Here is a 23,771-nt window from a genome sequence, read left to right on the forward strand (position 1 = left end):
GGTGGACAGCTGAACTAAGCAAACTCAGGAAAGACACCCACAGTGCCAGGAGGGAATACCAACGCCATAGAGACTGGCCTCCCCCTGATGTCGAACGTCTTCACGCTGCCTACTTGATAAAGAAGAATGAATACACCAAGGCTATTGCTGCTCGCAAAAGAGAAACCTGGACTGGATTTGTCAGAGACTCAGGTAATACTAACCCATGGGGCCTCCTGTACAAAATCACAAGGGACAAAACCTTTGTCCCAGAAATCTATGGATCGGTTGCCACTGCTATGAGGGAAACCACCAACTGGGAAGACTCAAACGAGATACTAGATAAGCTTTTCCCCCCAGATGACGTACCAGAAGATATGCCAGAACATATGACAATCAGAAGAAACAATGCTAACTATATAGAATCCAACAGTACTAACCCTTTTACCCCACAAGAACTTGAAACAGCTATGATGAAAATTAATCCCAAAAAATGTCCAGGCCCCGACTTGATTGAGTATATGTTTATACAAAGATTTTATAAATTAAGACCCAGCCTACTGCTACTCCTGTATAACAAATGCCTCCTGGAATCAAAATTTCCGAAATACTGGAAGGAAGCACTCCTCCGCCTTATACCTAAACCAAACAAGCCACCAATGGAGCCAAGATCCCTTAGGCTAATTGCTCTTTTGGCCAACCTAGGCAAAATCCTGGAACGCCTCATGGCCCTGAGGATTGTCAACTTATTCCAATCACAAGATCTTATTTCCCCAGCACAATACGGTTTCACGCCTGGCCACTCCTGCGAAGATGCCCTCTTCGACCTGGTTCTTCATCTAGAAACATCTAAGTCAAAGTATGAGCTTGCCGTTTGTGTTGACTTTGAGGGTGCATTTGACAAAGTTTGGTGGGAGAGTGCACTGGAGCGTCTCCGGTTAGCCAACTGCTCCTCACAACTCTACTGGCTAACTAGAAACTACTTTTCTGAAAGGTCAGTTATGGTGAAAACAAAACATCAGCACGTCACCAGACCAGTCTTTAGGGGCTGCCCCCAAGGATCTGTCCTAGGCCCCCTGATCTGGAATGTAGTTTTACAAGATTGGCTAAGCAGATCATTTGAATGCACCAAGGTTATTGCATTTGCTGATGACCTTACCATTGTTGTCTCCGGAAACTCAAGACTTGCTCTGGAAGATACTGCTAACCTAGTACTAACTAACCTTACCAACTGGGCTAAGATTAACAAACTGCACATCAATCCTCACAAGACAAATATGATGATTTTTAAAACTAAACTGGATCTTCGGCGGCCCCCTCAGGTCAAGATAGATGGAATACGGCTCCCCCTGGTGACACAGACCAGGGTCCTTGGGGTCGTTATTGATCACCGGCTATCCTTCTTACCACACTTGCAACATTTATATGCCAAAATCAGAAAATTCTCTGCCTCAATTATCAGAATCTCCCGAAGCGACTGGGGTCTCTCTAAGCGTACCTTACAGTTATACTATAAAGCTGTTTTCTTACCTATCGCCACGTATGCTGCAGGAGCATGGTTTCACAGAGCGACCAATTGCAAAATCAAACAGAAGCTTAACTCCATCCAGAGAAGCATTATTCTTGCTACCCATCGTGCTTGTAGAACTGTGTCAACTGCAGCATTGCAAGTAATATCTGGAAACATCCCCCTGGATCTATTCCTTATCTATAGAGGACTTGCCTACCGTTTGAAGAAAAGAATCCCAACTGAAATACTGGATATTGAACTCAACCTGGACAGTGATACCAAACAGGAAAGAGCTCGTTGCTATAACGAGCTAATCAATTTCTGGCAGACAAGATGGGACACGACCACAAAAGGCATTGTTACGAAAAAATTTATACCGGATGTCACATTCGCAACCAGCAAAGCGGTCAACAAGTGGTTCTCAATCAGCATGGAAACATCCTTTCTGGTCACTGGACATGGATCTCTCAACCAGAAACTCCACCAACTAGGTCTACTAAATACTGACCTCTGTTTCTGTGGGTCTGTCGAGAGTTGGGAACATCTACTCTTTGAATGCACTATCTACGAGGACCATAGACAACAACTCCAGGCAGCAATTTTGGGATTTTCTCCTGACCAAGTAGAACTCCTTGTCCATTCCAAAAGGAACTTAGGTGCACTACAGCACTTTGCGGCAGATGTATTCAAGCGTAGAAGGAGGATCATCCTAGAAGCTTCTGCAATTCAATAACTAGTTATTTATTTTTATTATTTTTTTACTCTCTCTCTTCTTCTCATAATCGGCTAGCACTAGTAGCCCTAGCACTCTCCTGATAGCCTTTTCCTATCCACCCCGTGTGGGCAGAGCTGCCTCCGTAGCCAGGTGGGAAGGAGCAGCAGTGCATAGCACACGCTTCTTGATTAGACCGGGGTTCGAGCCCGTCACCACCAAATACGGAAGATGCGGAAAGGTCAGGGAATGACCACCGCATATTCCCGGAGCAATATGGCCTTAGTTGCTAATGCTCCTAAAAACCAAATAACAACAAACAACAACAAAAACCCCGTGTGGGATAATTAAAAAAAAAAAATCCCTCTTTCTTTTCTTTCTTATTTATTTATTTTTTTTTTTCCCTTTAACATCATTCTGCTTGCTGACATCCTGGCTCTATTCTTTTCCTTGACCAGGTTGTGGGATTTAAATCTTTTTTTTTTTTTTTTTTTTTTTTCGCGTTCTGACCTGGGCTGGGGCTCCCCAGACCAGGAAAGCTCCTCTCTCACACTAAATTTTTTTTTTTTTTTTTTTATTATTATTATTTATTTATTTATTTATTTGTTTGCGTTGTTGTTCTAGCTATCCATCCTGGATTGGGACTTTCCTGGGCCGAAACAGTCCTTCTCCTCTTTACTCCTTCCCTCTCTTCATCTTATACAAGTTTTTCTTTCTTCCCTGGGAACTCTTCACCAGGGAGGAGGGCGTGCAGATAGTAGGGGAGGCCTTGCCCTTCTTCTGCTAGGGACGAGTACCTGGAGGAATCGTCCAGGTGATCACTCCTTCCAGGTAGCCAATAGGCCAAAACACAACATCACGCTACAGAACACACACACATTAGCTCACAAACACAGTTTTTCTTTCCTATCACTTTCTCCCGTGCGGGATGAAAAGCTTTTTCTTTTTTTTTTTTTTTCTTTTTGCCTCTCTCCCCTTCCTTTTCATCTATCTTCATCCAATCTGGGATATTCCTGTGTAGATTCGGTTTGGAAAAAAAAAAAAAAATTATTTATTTTTATAAGACACACACCGGCCTTACCTTTACAGAGTCTATAAAAACTGAACAGAGCAACGAGGCGGAGATGAACTTCTGTTCTAGGAGCCGCCCATACAAAAACACAAAAATAAAAAAAAATAAAAAAAAAAATAGACAAGACTTCAGTTATAGCTCAGACACAGCATGGTTTTGTTAAGGGCAGGTCTTGCCTGACCAATTTGATTGGATACTATGATGCAGTCACAAAAGAGCTGGATGCAGGGAATAACTTTGATATTATATATTTGGATCTTAGAAAGGCTTTTGATACTGTTGCACATGGAAGACTGCTGCACAAATTGGAGCAGTGTGGCATTGGAGGCAAATTGCTGCTATGGATAAAGGGGTGGTTGAGGGGGAGAAGACAGAGAGTGGTAATCAATGGATACTGCTCATTATGGACTAATGTTATTAGTGGAGTCCCTCAGGGTTCAGTGCTGGGTCCACTGTTTTCTGTATTTATAAATAATATTGATGATGGTATATCAAAGTTAATGTCCAAGTTTGCAGACGATACGAAGGTTGGCAGGGTTGTCAAGGACACTACTCACACTATGTTGCTGCAACAGGATCTGGAAAGGTTGAGCAGATGGGCTGAGAGGTGGCAAATGAAGTTTAACATTGACAAAAGTAAAGTAATAAAAATGGGAAACAGCAACACCAGAGCAACGTATCAACTATGTGGTACTTCACTGACAGTGGTAGAGAATGAAAAGGACCTGGGGGTAATTGTGCAGGCAGATATGAAGTTCTCTGAGCAGTGCAGACGGGCTGCAAGAGTAGCTCATGGTGTCTTGTCAATGATATACAGGAATTTTTCTAGCAGGGATAAGGAAGTGATTATTCCATTGTATAAGGCAATGGTCAGGCCACACCTTGAGTACTGTATACAGATCTGGAGGCCTCATTTCAAGAAGGATGTAGAGCTGCTGGAACGAGTACATAGAAGTGCAACAAGATTAGTGAATGGAACAAAGGGACGCTGTTACGAAGAAAGGCTTAAGTTTTGCAAATTAGAGTGTCTGGAGCCTAGGCAACGGCAAGGTGATATGATAGAGGTGTACAAAGCCTTGAATGGTTTGAGCATGCTCAATGCTGATGGGATTCTTCCTCTTGCTCAGAATAATCACCTGGGAGGGCATAAATTCAAATTGAGGAAAGATAGATGTAGGATAGATGTGCGGAAATTTGCCTTTAGCCAGCGGATAGTTGGTTGGCGGAACAGACTTCCATCCCCTGTTGTGGAAGTTGATAGCCTAAATAAATTTAAGGCTCAGCTGGGCAGGTATTTCGAACGAACAGAGGTGTGAAGTGGAAGTTTTTTTTTTTCTTTTTTTTTTTGGCTGATGCTGCATAAGCTTGCTTTCTTGCATCATATGCCTCTACTAATGCTAATGCTAACTGGATTGATTCCATCAACCCCAGGTGCCTTTTTTATGTTTATCTTTAACAAGTGCTCCTCCACTTTCCTCTCAGTTATTACATAATCATCTAACTCACTACCAGAGTTTACTCACCTCTGGCATTCCCCTCCCTGATTCCCCTCCCTCATGTGTGAATCATCATCATCAGCCATTTTCAATCCACTGCAGGATCAAGGCCTCTCCAGCAACTTTACAGTTCCTTCTGTTTTGAGCACTGGCCATCCATTTACTACCCAAAAACTCTTGAATTTCATCTATCCATCTCCGCCTTTGTCTTCCAGGTGTTCTTCTAGCTCCTCTTGGGTACCATTCTGTTATTTTCTTAGTCCATTTTTCATCATGTCTTCGAGCTATGTGTCCTGCCCAAGACCATTTTAGTTCTTTAGTTTTGATAAGAATGTCCTTTACTTGAGTTTGCTGCCTAATCCATGTGTAATCCATGCCTAATCCATGCTGCCTAATTCGTTCCATTCTTCGCTGTGTAGTTCTCAGCTTCTCTTCCATTCTTTTGGTGAGTGCCCAAGTTTCACTTCCATTTGTCATGGTGGGGAGTATACATTGATTCATTATTTTACGTTTCAGACAAACTGGGATATTGCTCTACAGTATGTGACTATATTTCCTGAATGCTATCCATTTAAAATTTATTCTTCTCTTGACTTCCAGCCATTTATCATTATTACAGCTAATAACTTGTCCCAGATAAGTATATGACTCCACCTTTTCAATTACTGCTCCTTCAATCATTATTTCCCTTTCCGTGGCATACTTGTTCATCATTACTTCTGTTTTAGCCATATTCATCTTTAGTCCAAAATCCTTACTAACTGTGCTACTGTCTTTGTCTAGTCTAATAAAGGAGGTAGCACTCTCATATATTTTCTTCAAAATCATAATATGTGGGGTATCTATGCCTTGTCTTTCCAGTGCCCGAAACATTGCCTTATGCTGTATGGAGTCAAATGCCTTTTCATAATCCACAAATGCCAGGCATAATGGTGTTTTATATTCATTTGCGTTCGCCATTAGCTGTGATAATACGTGAAGGTGATCCATAGTTGAGAATCCTGTCCTAAAGCTAGCTTGCTCTTTCGGTTGATTCTCATCAAGTAATCTTTCTAATCTGTTAGTAATGACCCTTGCGAACAACTTGTAGATGTGGGATAACAAGCTAATTGGTGTATAATTTCCAATTTCTGATTTATCTCCTTTCTTATGCAGCAAAACTATGATTGCATTATTCCACTGCTTAGGCATCACACCTTTTCTAATGCACTTTTTGAAGAGCCTTGCCAGTTTTTGTGTTGTCTCTTCCTCCTAATTTTAACAACTGTACACAGTAACTTCATCTTCCCCCGGGGCTTTCTGATTCTTCATTTTCTTCAATGCATGTTCTACCTCATCAGGAAGAATATCAGGTATGTCGTATTGCTACTTTGCAATCCATCTTCCCCACTGCTGGTATCATTCCCTCGCTCCTTGTATAATTCTCTATAGTAGTCTTCTGCTATTTGAATTATGCCTTCTCTGCTGTTTATAAGTACACCATCGCTATTCTTCAGTTTCAGTATCATTTGTCTTTCTGTATTACTGCTCATGGCTGCTGATTTAAATCCTTTGTTTTCCCTTAATGCTTGTTCTACTTTTCTTGTGTTAATGTGTGAATGTAGATGCAAAATGCCTCATGTGTGAATGTAGATGCAAAATACTCATTTAGTTTATTAGCCACTTGAGCAGGATCATAAACAGTTGAACCATCAATATCCAGTGGACCAATCTGATTCATCCCTTTCCTTCTAGAAACTCTTTGCTGTTTTTCTTTGCATCCTTTGCCAAAGATTTCTCATAATCTGCATTTGCCTGCCTAATCTCCTTTGTGACTTGGTTACAGACCAGCTTACATCTATCATAGTATCCATCATATTTATATGTATCCCATGCATTTTTCGTCTCTGCCATATGTCTTATTAGTTCATCTGACATCCATTTAGACCTAAACCTTGAACAATATTTTTTAGTTGGTAAGTAAAGCATAGTAGCTTCCAAGATATTCTTTGAATGTCTTGAATTTGCTGTTGGTAGAATCATCAGTTGGTCCCACCATGTAGAATTTAAATACTGTCTCAGACCACCGTAGTCGCCTTTATGAAAGCAAAAACCCTTCCCTTAACCCCTGATGGTAGTTACCTCTTTACGTAAATCCCACTTCAGCACACTGTGATCACTGCCACAGAGTGGTTCCTTTATCTGCAGATTCTTAATGCATGAAGAATCACTACTGATAATCAAATCAAGAGTATTACTCCCTCTAGTTGCCTCCCGAACATGCTGATGTAGAAAACAATCATCTAATAAATCCACAAAAGCCTTGCTAGTGTGTGAGTGACCAACCCACAAATTCCAGTCAATATCTGAGAAATTAAAATCCACCATAAACTGCTTTTGTTTACACAAAACTAATTTCTAACAAGTCATTGTGCCATCCTTCGAGAAGCAGCAAGCCAGGGGCAATAATCGGATCGCTCTGCCAATATTTGTATTAAACATACAAAATTATAATATTTATTTCTCATGAGGTGAAAAAGAACTTTGTAATACATATTAACCAAATTTTGTAATAAACGAATATATTTACATAGAAAAGCCTATCCTTTTGCAGGGGAATGGTATGTGCTGTATATAAACGAGTACGTTGTATATACTGAGTTTGTATTAACGAGATTTTACTGTATATGTAATAGTAAAAAAATTAGAAGTTATGGTAATTCCTAATAGAGCTATTATTATTATTATGTTCTGAATCAAATGAATAGAATGTTTCCTGAGTGAAGAACGAGTTCCAATGCAAAATGTCTGCTTCAGTTCATTAAAAATGTGAGATGTCTCTGCTGAGTAGGGTAAAACTGTGCGCTATGACAATATCAATATCATGTATGATTTCATAAAAATGCCAACAGGTTAATCAACAAATAGCAAAACGTTTTCTTCTCATGTTATAACTGTTTGATACTTATTAGCATTAGCATTAGTAGAGGCATTTGATGCAAGAAAGCAAGCTTATGCAGCATCAGCCAAAAAAAAAAAAAAAAACCCACTTCCACTTCACCCCTCTGTTCGTTCAAAATACCTGTCCAGCTGAGCCTTAAACTTATTTAGGCTATCAACCTCCACCACAAGGGATGGCAGTCTGTTCCACCAACCAACCACCCGCTGGCTAAAGGCAAATTTCCGCACGTCTATCCTACATCTGTCTTTCCTCAATTTGAATTTATGCCCTCTCAGGTGATTTTTCTGAGCTAGAGGAAGAATCCCATCAGCATTGAGCATGCTTAAACCATTCAAGGCTTTATACACCTCTATCAGATCACCTCGCTGGTGCCTAGTCTCCAGACACTGTAATTTGCAAAACTTAAGCCTTTCTTCGTAAGAGCACCCCTTTGTTCCATTCACTAATCTTGTAATTCACTTATCATAGCAAAGACAGTTGTAAATATCTAATATAAGTCTTTCTAGACCTTATGCCTTTCCCAGGATTGCATAATGATCTTACCAAATATTATCAGTAGAGCTAAATGGAATTGAAAATGTATGCATACATGCCCACATACTTTCTAATACAAAATGCATTCAACAGATGACAGGTATAATCATATTCTGACACTTGCAAATTATAATTAGGCACAAACCTTAGACAGCCGAACAATAGTACGATAAAGGGATAATGGAAGAGTAACCAGCACTGTAGCTACAAATACTACAAAATGGCGATTTCCCAGCACTGTATCTCTTGATACTAATGAGACAAAAAAATAAAATAGATAATAATAAATTTTAGAAAATGTGGCCAATAAATCTATAACAAAATTAAAATAAGATAGCTTACTAACACGTTTGCTGCCACTTATATTTGTGAGAGTCCTTCAAATGTACCTTGGGGCAGCACTGGAAAAAGTAGGCACTATTTTAGTAAATGGATATCATCTGTGAAGAATCATTATTCCAAATAACTCCAGCATCTTGTTTGTAGTGTTCTAATATCAACAGATGCAGTTGAATGAGATTCAGAATCTGCATCACTTGAATAGAATTCGATTATTTCAGTATTAGATGACACATTATAAAGAGAACTGATTCAATGTCATCAGCTTCAACAGACCATCCATTCCTGTCCTGATGTCCCAGGCTGCAGATCCATTATAACAACACTTTAGGGTAAAATTTTTAGGAAAATACTTTTTACACAAAATTTTATCAGTAGACAGATGATGTTTTGTTTTTCAAAAACTAGGAATTAAAAATCAGCAAGTGTAATCTTAAAAAAAAAATCTTACCTTTTCTTATTGTGGAAAATACTATACTAGATAAAATAACTTCAGCATAAGCAAAGAACATATGAAACTGTGAACCAAGCATACAGCTTTTTATAGTGCTCTCTAGACAATGAGATTAATGCTAAGCAAAATGACAGCCATAATGCAAATAGCCCATGGTTCAATCAGTGTGCCAACATCGATTAGTTGTTCATTTCACGTGCCTTTCCTTAATAAATGAGTCAATAAATGAGCACTGTAAAGAGCTCATTTATCAACTGAAAATGAATGTAAACATATTTGCATTAAGGCATTAAAACTGCAGTTCGTTTTGATGCAAGTTTGTATTATGGCAGCAAATGAGTTAAGTCATATGAGAGTGCATGCACTGAATTTTGTTCTTACTACAACCTAATTTCAGATGTCATTTGATATAAAACTTTTAAAATTCTTTATAAATTTCCCACCTCTATTATCTTCATCAGCCAAAATTTCACTGATTTTTTACTTTATAAAATTTTTTTATGGATGTGCATGAATATGAAAAAAAAAATAAATAAATAAAATAATAACAAGAAATACATGAGGATATAATTATATGTGTGGCCACTCATTTAGGTCTGTGGAGATTTGTGCTGATATAAACAGTCTATGCAAAAATGTGTAATTCAAAGAGCCACATGGTGTGTGAATTGTGCAAGAAAGCACTATAAAGCTGTGAGACCTAAACAATGACGAAATCAGTTCACTAGCAATAGAGAACAGATTTTGCATTAGTATTAGTAGGTTTTTTTTTTTTTTTTTTGTTAGTTGTTGGCACATCGGCTTCTGTGGCCATAATGCGCCTCCCAAGGTTTTTGCACTACTCTGATCCAAGGCCAAGGCGGGATTTGCCAGACAGGCACTTTAGCCACTCGGCTAGCCCGGTCGGCAGTATTAATAGCGGAAAATAATGAAAAAAAAAAAAAAAAAAAAAACACTTTCCACATCACCGTCCATCCTCTCCAACTGGTTGTCTAGTTCTTCCCTGAATTTATTCTACCTATCCACTTCCAAAACAAGATAAAAGTTTGTTCTAATAATTGACACAGCTGGCTAAATGCAAAATTCCACATTTCTATTCTGCAACCATCCTTCCTCATTTTTAATTTATACCCCTCATGTGCATAATCTGAGCAAGAGGAAGAATGCCAACAGCATTGGGCTTCCTCAATCCATCAAAGCCTCATTCGGATAACCTTCTAGGAACCTAATCTCCAGATGCTGCAATTTACAGAACAGAAGCCTTTCTTCATAAGGCCACCCCCCATTTTTGCCCCCTCACAAACCTTATTGCCATTAGCATTAGCAGAGGCATTTGATCAAGAAAGCAAGCTTATGCAGCATCAGCCAAAAAAAAAAAAAAAACACGCTCCCATTTCAACCCTCCGTTCGTTCCAAGTACCTTCCAAGTTCATTCCAAGTCCAGCTCAGCCTTAAATTTATTTAGGCTATCAACTTCCACAACAAAGGATGGAAGTCTGTTCCACCAACCAACCACCCACTGGTTAAAGGCAAACTTCCGCACATCTATCCTACATCTGTCTTTTCTCAATATGAATTTAAAAAAAAAAATATATGAATTTATGCCCTCTCAAATGATTATTCTGAGAAAGAGGAAAAATTCCATCAGCATTGAGCATGCTCAAACCATTCAAGGCTTTATACACCTCTATCAGATCACCTCGCAGGTGCCTAGTCTCCAGACACTGTAATTTGCAAAATTTAAGCCTTTCTTTGTAAGAGCAACCCTTTGTTCCATTCACTAATCTTGTCTGTACTCGTTCCAACAGCTCTACATACTTCTTAAAATGAGGCCCCCACACCTGTATACAGTACTCAAGGTGTGGCCTGACCATTGCCTTATATAAGGGCTCATCACCTGCTTATCCCTGCTAGAAAAAATCCTGTATACCATTGACAAGACACTATGAGCTACTCTTGCAGCCAGTCTGCACTGCTCAGAAAACTTCATATCTGCCTGCACAATTACCCCCTGGTCCTTTTTGTTCTCTACCACTGTCAGTGTAGTACCACAGAGTTGATACGTCACTCTGGGGTTGCTGCTTCCCATATGTAGTACTTTATATTTGTTAATGTTAAACTTCATTTGCCACCTCTCAGCCCATTTGCTCAACTTTTCTAGATCCTGTTGCAGCAGCGTACTGTCTGTTTGTTTGTTTGTTATTTTGGTTTTTAGGAGCATTAGCAACTAAGGCCACACTGCTCCGGGATATGCAGTGGTCATTCCCTGACCTTTCCGCATCCCCCGTATTTGGTGGTGACGGGCTCGAACCCCGGTCTAATCAAGAAGCATGTGCTACGCACTGCTGCTCCTTCCCACCTGGCTACGGAGGCACCTAGCGTACTATCAGTAGTGTCCTTGACAACCCTGCCAACCTTTGTATCGTCTGCAAACTTGGACATTAAGCTTGATATACCATCATCAATATCATTTATAAATACAGAAAACAACAATGGACCCAATACTGAACCCTGAGGGACTCCACTAATAACATTAGTCAGTGATGAGCAGTGTCCATTGATTACCACTCTCTGTCTTCTCCCACTCAACCATCCCTTTATCCATAGCAGCAATTTGCCTCTAATGCAACACTGCTCCAATTTGTGCAGCAGTCTTCCAAGTGCAACAGTATCAAAAGCCTTTCTAAGATCCAAATATATGATATCAAAGTTATTCCCTGCATCCAGTTCCTTTGTGACCACACCATAGTATCCAATCAAATTGTTCAGGCTAGACTTTCCCTTAACAAAACAATGCTGTGTCCGAGCTATAACTGAAGTCTCGTCTAAATGATCCTGCAGTGCTTCTTTAATCAGTGGCTCCATTAATTTTCCTGGAACAGAAGTTAAACTAACAGGTCTATAATTACTTGTGTTGCCCTTTGATCCTCCTTTGTGAATTGGGCATTCTCCGCTCCTGTTCCAGCACACCTCCGCTCCTCCACCACACCTTTCTAAAAAGAGGCTTCCAGACCTATACGCAGTACTCAAGGTTTGGCCTGACCAGTGCCTTATACAATGGTTAATCACATCCTTATTGGCAAACTTCCTGTATACTATTGTCAAAACTCTATGAGATGACCTGATATCCTGTCTGCACTGCTCAGAGAACGTCCTAATTTTCCACTATAATGAGTGGAATTCCACACAATTGGTATGCTAATCTAGGATTAATGCTATCCATTTGCAGTACCTTGCATTTGTCCATACACAATAGGAAGAAGCACATGTCGCAAGCCTTGCCATTCAATTTTACCCTGGAGAGACTGCAAGTCTCAAGGGGTAGAATTTTTCCAGCATGGTCTGTGCTTGTTAACAGGAGAGAGTGTTTTTACAGGGATGGGATACACTTAAATGGAATGAGTGCAAGGATATTCACTGATACTATTGAGGCAGTGTTAGGTGGATTGGAAAACTGATAGTTTATGGGAAGGGATTTCACCTCTGCTTGAGCTGCAGAAAGAAGTGAAAGTGATTATTGCACTGTTGTGCATTTTTATTGAACATGTAAATACACGGGTTGTGTTTGAGTAACAAACAAGTGCATGTATAACTGCATATAAACTAATACTAGCAGCACTTAAATACACAGTAAATAACTTTGATGAATTTAAAGTCATCAAATGTAGACATTGTGGGGAGAATGTAGATATGGTATCAATCAGACAAACGAGATGTAGATGTTGAATACTGAGAGTACAGTGTACTGAAAGGACAGACCAATTGATGTTATCAACAGCAAATTCAAAAAAGGAAAGCATTCAGGGAAGTATTTGTAGAAGCTTCTAGGCTTTTCATAACAACTAAGGAATACTGTTCCAGGTTTACACCTAATGGATGTTAGTTGAACAGATGAGACTTGTGGCAGAGAAGAAAATGCATGGGATGCCTATAAAATATCAAGTGATATAGAAGCCTATGGTAGATATAAACTAGTCTTTAATCAAGTCATAAAGGAGATTAGGCAAGCCAGCGAAGGTTACAGAAATTCTCTGGCAAAGAAAAGTAGCAAAGGCTTCTTTACTTACATTAACAGTAGATGGAATGGGTTGAATCACATGTTCCACTTGATGTCAATGGTTAAACTGCTGAAGAATTTTCTCAGGTTGCTGACAAACTGAATAGGTATTTTGCATCTACTTTCCGACATGAGAATGACCTTTTAGGGAGGGGAATGCCAGAAGTTTATAAAAAATATAATAGGGAGCTAAATGATTTTGTTATAATTAAGAGGAAAGTGAAATAGAAATTGTAGAAGTTTAACATAAAAAAAGGTGCCTGAGACGGGTGAAATCTATCTAATTATATTAAGGGAGGCAGAAAAGAAGGTAAACAAACAAACACTTAGTCTCAATTGTGATAGCATCTTTGGATTCAGCATTGTTCCCTACAGAGATGTGCTAATGTATCCCCAATAAATAAAGGGGGATCAAAAGGTGACACGAGTAATTACAGACCTTGTAGCTTAAATTCTGTTCCACAGAAAATAATTCAGTCATTGGTTAAAGAAGTAATGCAGGATTATCTAGAAAAAAATACAATTATAATGCATTCATAGCATGAATTATAAGGAGCAGTCTTATCGGACCAAGCTGACTGGATACTACAATGCAGTAACAAAGAAACTGGATGTGAAAAGTTATATTTTTATATCACATACTTGGATTTCCAAAAAGTTTAAATACTGCTGCGCATAAAAGACTGCTGTGCAAGTTGAAACAGTGTGGCCATAAGAGCAAGTTAATCCTCTGGATAAAGGAATGGTTGTGTGGGACTAGACAGAGAGTAGTTATTAAGGATAATGCTTATCACAGACTAAAGGCACCTCCGTAGCCAGGTAGGAAGAAGCAGCAGTGCGTAGCACATGCTTCTTGATTAGACCGGGGTTCGAGCCCGTCACCACCAAATACGGAGGATGCGGAAAGGTCAGGGAATGACCACCGCATATCCCGGAGCAATATGGTCTTAGTTGCTAATGCTCCTAAAAACCAAATAACAAATCACAGACTAATGTTAATGGTGGACCTCAGCATTCAGTGGCGTGCTGTTTGTTGTTTTCCATATTTATTAATGACATTGATGAGGGTAATGTCTACATTTGTAGATGATACAAAGGTTGGCAGGGTTACTACAAAGGTTAATGACAGTAATCAGGGTAAGTTACTCCAACAAGATCTAGAAAAATTAGGCAGGCAGGGCTGAGAAATGGCAGTTGAAGTTTAACAATATGGATAGCAGTAGTCCCAGATCAACGGACCAACTGTGTGGTACTACACTCAGAGTAGAGAAAAATGCTATCTATCATTAATATTTATTAATGACACTGATGAAGGTATATCAGGCTTAATGTCTAAGTTTACAGATGACACAAAGGTTGGCAGGGTGGTTAATGACAGTAAACAGGGTGAACTACTGGAACAAGATCTTGTAAAATTATGTTGATGGGCTGAGAAATGGCAGCTGAAGTTTGTAACAACAAATGCAAGGATATGGGTGGCAGTAATCTGAGATCAATGTACCAACTGTGTAGTACCAGGCTAGTGAAAAATGAAAAAGATCTGGAGATAATTGTGCAGACAGATATGACGTTCTCTGAGCAGTGCACACAGGAAGTTTGCTAGCAGGGATAAGGAGGTGATTATCCCACTGTATACGACACTGGTCAGGCCAAATCTTGAGTATTGCATACAGGTCTGGAAGCCTCATTTTAGAAAGGTGGCATAGTTCTGATGAATTCCAGTTGCTGCTGTTTCATGCAGATGGAGAACCTGATTATGCTGAAAACAATACCAGTCTATGCATCCATCCTACCAAGTGTCAACAATGCAGGCTGAGTAGTGTAATGGTGTGGGATGTGTTTTTGTGATGCACACTGGGGCTCCCTTGATGGCAGTTGGGCAACATTTGGATGACAGAGGTTATTTCGAAATTGTTCCAAACAAGCACAGCCCTTAGTGGCTGTAGTGTATCCATCTGTGAACAGGTTCAAAAATAATATGCCATGTCACAACCCCAGATTTGTGCAGAACTGGTTCCAGGAACATGGGAGTTGAATTCGGCCTATTGTGGTGGCCACCCCAGTCACCAGAACTCAAGCCAATTGAGCACCTGTGGGATGAGGGGCATTTGAGTCAATATGGACCAGCATCACTGTAGCACACTTTCTTCACCTTTTTAAATCCATCTCACAATTAGTCCAGGCCATTGTGTGAGCTATAGGAGTCCTATTTGCTATTAGGCAGATATACATTGAGTGGCCACTCAGTGTGCATCTGCTGAAAGACTTTTATGATTGAGAAGATATATTCTATATTCCATCCATTATGGGTGACTTGAAACAAATCACAAAAGTATATCACATGCTAGGAGTGAATTAAATGTTTGAAGCTGACACTTCCTTGGATTAGATCAGAACACAATCATCTTGACAGCATAACACTGACAGAACCATACTAATGCCACTGCTTTGAGAGAAATGAAACCTACTTTAGAGGCTAGTTATCAGCTTTTGTATCAGCCATGCTTTCATTCTTTGGCTGATCAGATGGAAATTTTTGGAGCTTTGTGGGTCAACGAATGTAGGGTATACAAGTTATCATGTAATTCTGTTAAAATTCTCAGGTGAATTTAGGGTGGACTCACAATTTTTGATTAAAATTATGAATCCAACAAATTGTGTGGCAAGCAGTTTTGAATTTTGTACGAATCAAATGTTTCTTAGTAACTGGCAAAAAGAAATTAAGCTGTCTCAACAGGTGTTTAAAATATTCTAACATGTTTTTTATTTCATCTTAAAAATTCTTACACTCTTCATCTATGCTTAACTGACAAACTCATAAGATAAACTATATACCTTTTACCCTCCTACAGAAGTACTCTGGATGAAGCTGAAGATATACTCCTTTGGCAAAAGATCCTTGGCCCCATTTGGTCTAAACACAGGATTTGGTAAGGATCCCCTGAAATATCACCTGATAACAATCTATTGTATGTATTAAGCTTATATCCAATATAAATTTCAATAAAACCTATTTTGTTTCACATTTTACATGGTTAAAAAGAAAAGTGTCCTTACTGATATGTTTATTTTATATATAACATATTTAAATTATCTTATGAATAAAAACCATGTAACATCATTTTCCAAACTTATGCAAAACTCAGCAAGAACATGACATCCTTTCAATTATGCTGTTTCAAAATCCTTTCATAATATGGAACACAACATAGTGTAAAAATATATAAAAAATATATATATATAAAATATTAAAAAAAAAAAAATATATATATATATACACATACTTGAATAACGTTTAAAATAGTTGGAAATTGGATCTTTCATGATAAAAATAAAATAAAAAGGTACAGCAAACATCAGAGGCAGCAAAAAGCATATTCCTCTACATGATTCTTGAAATATAACCATACAAATAAATTAGAATGAGAGTTAAAACTAAAAAAATAAAATAATGCCAGCAGTATGGCAAGACAAGAGTCGAAATTAAAATAATGCCAGCATTTTTCGTCTATATAAACTGGTTATTAATTAACGATACGAGCACTGGAGTGCTCGTATCGTTCTATTTCTAATTTTCGCTGCATCAGGACCACCGCTGTTCAGGTCCTCTGCATTGGCGGTTCGATCTAGAGATCGGGTGGCGGACTGATCTTTCGATCGACTCGCCTTTTCAGCGATCGAAATGCAGTGATTCCCTGATCATTATTGGCCTTGTGGTTCTCTGTTGAGATGGGGCATAATGGTCAGTCTATTTTTGGTTTATTTTTGGTTTATTTTACTGTAGTGGTCTAGATCTCTGTTGGTGATATTTCACATAAATTTGGACCTGGTGCCCGTCAGAGGGGGCGCCGTTAAATTTCTATTTTAATTGGCTTTCAAAATTTAATGAATTATTATTTATTATTCTTATAATTAGAAGTTCTAAATTATCTTAGAGATTTTCTGCTGCAATATTTTTACTCTTGTTACTCCTCTCTTCCCTCCCTGTTTGGTTTGATTCTTAAGTTTAATTGTGAATATTTTCGCTCTTGTCTTGCCATACTGCTGGCATTATTTTATTTTTTTAGTTTTAACTCTCATTCTAATTTATTTGTATGGTTATATATATATATATATATATATATATATATATATACACAAAATATACATATATATATATATATATATATATATATATATATATGTCCAAATTATATAAGTTAACGTAATGCAAGTACCTCATCGTTTGAAAATTGATGTAACCATTCTCCAACCGTACCTCCAGCATACATGAAAAAATATGCAAAGTTACATAAAAATATATCAAATATTAGATAAATAACATAATAAGCCCAACATGGGAACCCATTTTGTAGGAGACTTTGTCGAGGGCTAAACCCCTACAAAATAAAAACCCAAGTTAGACTGAGCCATCGGTTTCTGTTATCATCTGCCTGTATACCAATTCCAATATCCATAATAATGGTGGCATTAATCGGTTAGTTCTATATGTAACATTTTGTTTTTATTTTTATTTTTTTATATAATAGTAACACTTAATATATTTATATATATATATATATCTTACAATTTAACACTAGTATATTTGGATTATATATATATATATGTATATTTTGTGTATATATCTACATGTGCCTCGTACTGTGATCTTTTTGATTACAGTAAAAGGCACAATATCCAAATGTCCATATGAAGAGTGGTTCACTACCCTGGAAATGAGTTGAAATAGTCAACAATACCACAAAAGTATTAATTTCATACTGTATTACTTGCCAGAAAATGAATGCAGTCATAATGAAAATGTGAAATTTGATATCAACTGTCTTTTGTAGGCCTCATTTACCTGCAGTATACAGTTTCAAATTGATATCAATCAATTCTTATTATTTTTAAATATTCTGAACACTGATGAAGATTAGTTAGAGTAATGCTGCTTTATGATTTAAAGCAATTACTCAAGGATAAAAGCTTTTGCTTTTACCAATAAAGGAAACTTAAGAACTCGCACTGACATAATATTTCATCAGTTAACATTATTTGATACAACAAACCAACTTATTAAAATCAGATCTAATTAGATCTCTAATTCCTCTTATTAATGTTTTTAATAAAATAATTTAAGCAATGTGAACAAACTCACCACTGAAGAGCCTCATGAACACTTTTGTTACTGTATCTCCTATGATGATATTGTAACTGATCATTGCTAGAAATTAAAAAATATATATATATAATTTGAAATGAAAGACAGAACAAATATCAATAACGTTATTATTATTTTTTTTTAAAAAAAGAGCATCAGAGCTAGCATCTTTTTTCTCTGCAGACTCTTCTTGCATTAAAATGCTAGTCATTGAACAAAAATCTCTAAATTAAAATATAAACAAGTTTTAAAAATTAATATTTTTACCTATGAATGGATAAACAAACTGTATTACAGTCAGAAGATAAAATCCAGGTTTTCCAAAAGCTGCCTGAACAAGATCCTGAAATAACATCAAAAAAATTTTTTCCTATTATTTTATGGTTTAACATTTTCAAATTTTATAAGCTGGTTATTTCATTTAATCAATAAGAAATTTATCACACAATTATCTCTTTCTCTAGCATTAAAAAATCATCCTAAAACCTCTAAATCCAGATCACGTCACAAAAAAAAAAAAAAAAAAAAAAAAAAAAGAACCCCACCTTCTTTAAAGCTAGTTTTTCCATTAAATCACACTATTATTTTTACCCACCAGTGCCACAAAGCTCGTTTTATTGAGTCGTCTTGCTGATGATTGCTGTGGGTTCTTAGATTGAAAAAATTATATACTTTACATATAAGAAATGAAAGAGGGAACGAATAATACATAAATGAAAACTTGCCAAATTATGCAACTTCTCTTGGACCCAATTCTTTCTGGATCTTCGAGTTTTCCATTTTCCAGATTTCAGGTAGTCTTATTATAGTTCATAACAAAACATACATTAACCAAAAATAATAATATTAATATTACATTTTTAAAATGCAATTTTTTTTACAGAAATTGCATGTTATATATAATAATATTCTAATTTTGATTATCTGTGCTTTGACCAACCATGCATTAGATTGTTCATTCAAGGATTTTTTAATGTTAAGGAAAAGTTAAATGTTATTTAACTTTTCTGCCTTTAGAGATCATTATTAACTATTTGCTTGTGGGCAAACTGACATTCATCTATCCATTAGCCAAAGAACTAAACAACAGAGATTATTGTTATTATTTATTTATTTATTTATTTTCAGTTTTAAACACTATACAGAATTTGTACCAAATCACAGTATTTATTTAGGCTTTAAAGATTTATAAAATTTAGATGATATTTAGATTTATAAAATAAAATCAAGGGACCACACAGGAATTTGAAGTTAATGTTTGAAGTTTAATTTTATATTTAATGAAATTAGAACCAATACAAGAAAAGAGTTCCAACTAAAAGGGAAAAAAAATGCTAATTCAAATTCCTTCCTTTAAGTTAATTTTATCTAAAATTGTTTTTAAAAAAATCAAAAAATGTTTTAAACAAGGCAAAATTAAATAAAAACATGCAACATTTCTTTTGTAAGTTATATACCTGTAAGTGTATAGAAATCGCAACTTTTCTATGAACAAGCTGTGTGTGTGTGGGTGTTTTTTTTAATTGCACCATCCCCTACCCCTAACATCAGCACGAATAATCAAGGTTCCACACTATACATAGCTTGTAAAGTACATCCTTAATGGCATTCTTCCTCTCAGCAAGGGGAAGAATACCATTAACATTCATCGTACTCAATCCATTTAAGGCCTTAAACACCTCGATCAGATCGCCCCACAGGTGCCTAGTCTCTGGAAGCTGCGATTTGCATAACTGAAGCCTTTCTAGGCAAGGGCAGCCTTCTGTTCTCTTCAGCAATCTAATTGCCCTTCTATGCACCCCCGTACCAGCAGAATTACATCATTCCTAAAGTGAGGCCTCCAGAAGGGACAATCACCACCTTATCCCTGCTAGCAAAGTTTCTGTATATCACTGACAAAACCCCGTGAGCTGTTCTGGCAGCATGCCTGCACTGCTCAGAGAATTTCATATCTGACTGCACAATTATCCCTAGGTCTTTTTTCATTTTCCACTACTCTTGAGTGTAGCACCACACAGTTGTTACAAGTTACTCTAGGATTACTGCTACTCATATGCAGTACCTTGCATTTGTCAATGTTAAACTGCAACCATTCATCCCACTGACCCAATTTTCCTAGATTTTGTTGTAGTAGCTCACCCTGATTACTGTTGTTAATCACCCTGCCAACCTTTGTATCATTTGCAAACTTTGACATTAAGCCTGATATACCTGATGTACAAGTTAGTGCAACTGCATCATTTCTGTACGTAGCCAACTACTTAAGTAGTTCATCATCATCATCCAAGTTTCTTGCGACGACCGACTAACTGGTTAAAATAAATTTATTAAAATAAATAAATGATATATATACATATTTTATCTTTATACATAAGAAAAATCAGAGATAAAAAAATAAGTGTTAAAATTATTAACTATTAACTAAAATTATTAATATTAAATTCTTATTTTATCTCTGTTTTATCTTATGTATATATCATTTATTTATTTTAATAAATTAATTTTAACCAGTTAGTCGGTCATCGCAAGAAACTTGGATATATGCAACCAGACGTGCACGTCTGGTTTTCTAATACTGAAGTAGTTATAAATTGGCATCATTAAGTATATCTCATTGTGAATACCTTCACAATGAGTTGCCATGATACTGCACTACCGCGAATAAGTAATGCTTCACCATAGGAGAAGACTATTATTACTTATTCTCAGCGGATACCATCACCCATATGGCACCGTTTCAAAGCTTATTGGCTCCTCATCAGTGGATGGACAGGTACCCTGGTGTTGCAATGATGACAACCCAGTTACAAAGTATAATTCCACAATATGAGAGAGGCTTGATGATGTAGAGTAATTTAGACTGCAGAATGTTTTAGGGCTAAAGCCTCAGGTTACGTAGGAAGTTAACTAACATACAAGTTAGTGCAACTGCATCATTTCTGTATGTGGCCAACTACTTAAGTAGTTATAAATTGGCATCATTAAGTATATCTCATATTGTAAATACCTTCACAACGGGTTGCTTTGATACTGCACTACCTCGAATAAGTAATGCTTACTCGAGGGCGTCCAGTTGCTGGTATCCACTGAGAATAAGTAACAATAGTCTTCTCCTATGGTGAAGCGTTACTTATTCGAAGTAGTGCAATATCATGGAAACTCTTTGTGAAGGTATTCACAATATGAGATATACTTAATGATGCCAATTTATAACTACTTAAGTAGTTGGCTACGTACAGAAATGATGCAGTTGCGCTAGCTTGTACGTCAGTTAACTTCTTACGTAACCTGAGGCTTTAGTCCTAAAATATTCTGCAGCCCGATATACCTTTATCAATATCATTAATGAATATCGAAAACAACAATAAGCCCAGCACTGATCCCTAAGGGACTTCACTGATAACATTAGTCCACAAAGAGTGGTTATCATTGCCCACTGATAATCACTCTCTGTCTTCTTCCCTTTAACCATCCCTTTATCCACAGCAGTAATTTGCCCTTAATGGCACATTGCTTTTTTTTTTTGTCGCAGAACACCTATATGCTGTTTCAAAAATTACAGAACCCTAACTACATATATGGTTATTATATTAAAAAATATATATTTGGATAAAATTGTTTTACAAAATTATGGTAGTGGTATTTATTGAAAACATGTTTGATACAACTTTTAATAAAAAAAAAACTGAAATAAATGCAATACATTTTCACAAACTTTTATTTATGTAAATGAGACTGAAAAGTAACATATTTAAAGTTAACATTCAATTTTATTTCATTCCTAAAAACTAGAAAACATTAAAATGAAAAAAAAAAAAAAAATTCCTCTAATAAGTAAGCTACCTTTTATGATTTGTCTTTGTTTCATATTTATATTTTTCACATAGTGTGAGAATCTTTGATAAAACTTTAGCTAGGTTTAGTGAGAAGTATGCTTTTGCTTTTTGGATTCTAATATCCTTTCAAAATTTGGTTCAATATTGGATAATCGAATTCGCATATCTGGTGCAGCATTTAGTTTGCTGCAGTATTTAGTTTTTGTACCAATGTATTTCGAAAAGGCAGATTCACACATGTACGTAGTTGTAAACGGTAACAAAAACCGAATAGCCCTTTTTGATAAATAAGGATATTCATCATATATATCAGACCGGAAAGTTGTTATCGAAACTGCTTTGAATTTAGCCTTTAATTTAGAATCTGAGCTCATTTCAATTAAAGTTTCATATTCTTCTGGCAGAAATCCTTCTGGTTTTATTTTCTGGTTTTTCTCAGCTGTCTTGTCAAATTTTTCTCCATTACCTCTCAATTGATTAAAATTTATCTTACTTATTTTGCAGTACATATTTCGGATTCCACAATGAAATCTATTTCATGCATTTAAATAATGAACAACGTAATTTTTTTGTATTTTTCTTCAGTAACTTTTTACATAACTTAAATTCTTTCATTTTTTTAAAATACCTACCCATATTTATGAAACAAGAAAGATATAAAGGGCACCTTGTCTCGAGGAACCCCCCCTGAATTTTATCACGGAACCCTGGGGTTCCGCGGAACACACTTAGGGAACTGCTGCTCTAATCTATACAGCAGTCTTTTTATGTGCAACAGTATCAAAACTCTTCCTGAAATCCGAGTATATGATATCAAAATTATGTTAGCATTCAGTTCTCCACTATTTAATCTCCATTATTTTTTTGCATCTGGTTTTCTACATTCATATATTTTCCAAAATATTACTGGAAAATGCAATGCCATAACAAAGGTATAGGGACAACACGATAATCACATAATCTGGTCACATGTTAAAATCCCATTGGAAACTGGAAAATTCTTAAAAAGCTCTTCAATCGGGCATATCGATCTCAGGTGGGAGGGAATAAGAGTTTTCGGTGGGAATTATTTAAAGTTTTTAACATGTACAACATGCAAATTAGATGACAAATATGCAGAAACAGAGATATTGTATATTCCAGTACATAAGTCAACCTTTAAAGCACTACAAATCATCTAAAATTGTTATTTTAAATGATTTCAATTCAGGCTTAATCATAAATCTTTTCATATTTTTATTCAGGCAGCTTAATATTTTATATTAAGCCTGAATAAAAAGAATATCACAGAACCGCAAACTCACAAGAACAAGTTTTTCTTTCCTCATTTATCTCTTTTGTTCTCTGAAATAATCTTCCTTCTTTATATTTTATGAAAATTACAACCTACAAAAATTTGAGTCTATTATCAACAAGTATCTTCTGTCTTCTCAGCCTTCAACCCATGCACATACTAAAAAAAAAATGGACATGTTTAGTATTAGCATACAATGCAAGAAAGCAAGCTTATGCAGCATCAGCCAAAACAAAAAAAAAAAAAAACCCTTCTCATTTCACCCCTCCATTCGTTCCAAATATCTGTCCAGCTCATAATTAAATTTATTTAGGCTATCAACTTTCACAACAAAAGATGGAAGTCTGTTCCACCAATCAACCACCCGCTGGCTAAGGCAAACTTTCACACATCTATCCTACAAC

General features: G+C 36.6%; 1 protein-coding gene across 1 annotated transcript in view; it reads right to left on the reverse strand.

The window, feature by feature from the left end:
• Positions 1-23,771, reverse strand: part of LOC150090448 (putative sodium-coupled neutral amino acid transporter 11) — a 191,664-nt gene that overhangs the window by 96,982 nt on the left and 70,911 nt on the right. Inside the window, exons 5-7 of the mRNA XM_090369136.1 lie at positions 18,505-18,580; positions 18,235-18,300; positions 8,390-8,496 (exon numbers count right to left, since the gene is read on the reverse strand). Of these exons, the coding sequence (XP_090225262.1) occupies positions 8,390-8,496; positions 18,235-18,300; positions 18,505-18,580 (249 nt within the window). The remainder of the gene's footprint in view (positions 1-8,389; positions 8,497-18,234; positions 18,301-18,504; positions 18,581-23,771) is intronic.

This window comes from Mastigoproctus giganteus, chromosome 2, assembly GCF_048544385.1.
Source record: "Mastigoproctus giganteus isolate SK-2022 chromosome 2, ASM4854438v1, whole genome shotgun sequence".
Lineage (NCBI taxonomy): Eukaryota > Metazoa > Arthropoda > Arachnida > Uropygi > Thelyphonidae > Mastigoproctus > Mastigoproctus giganteus.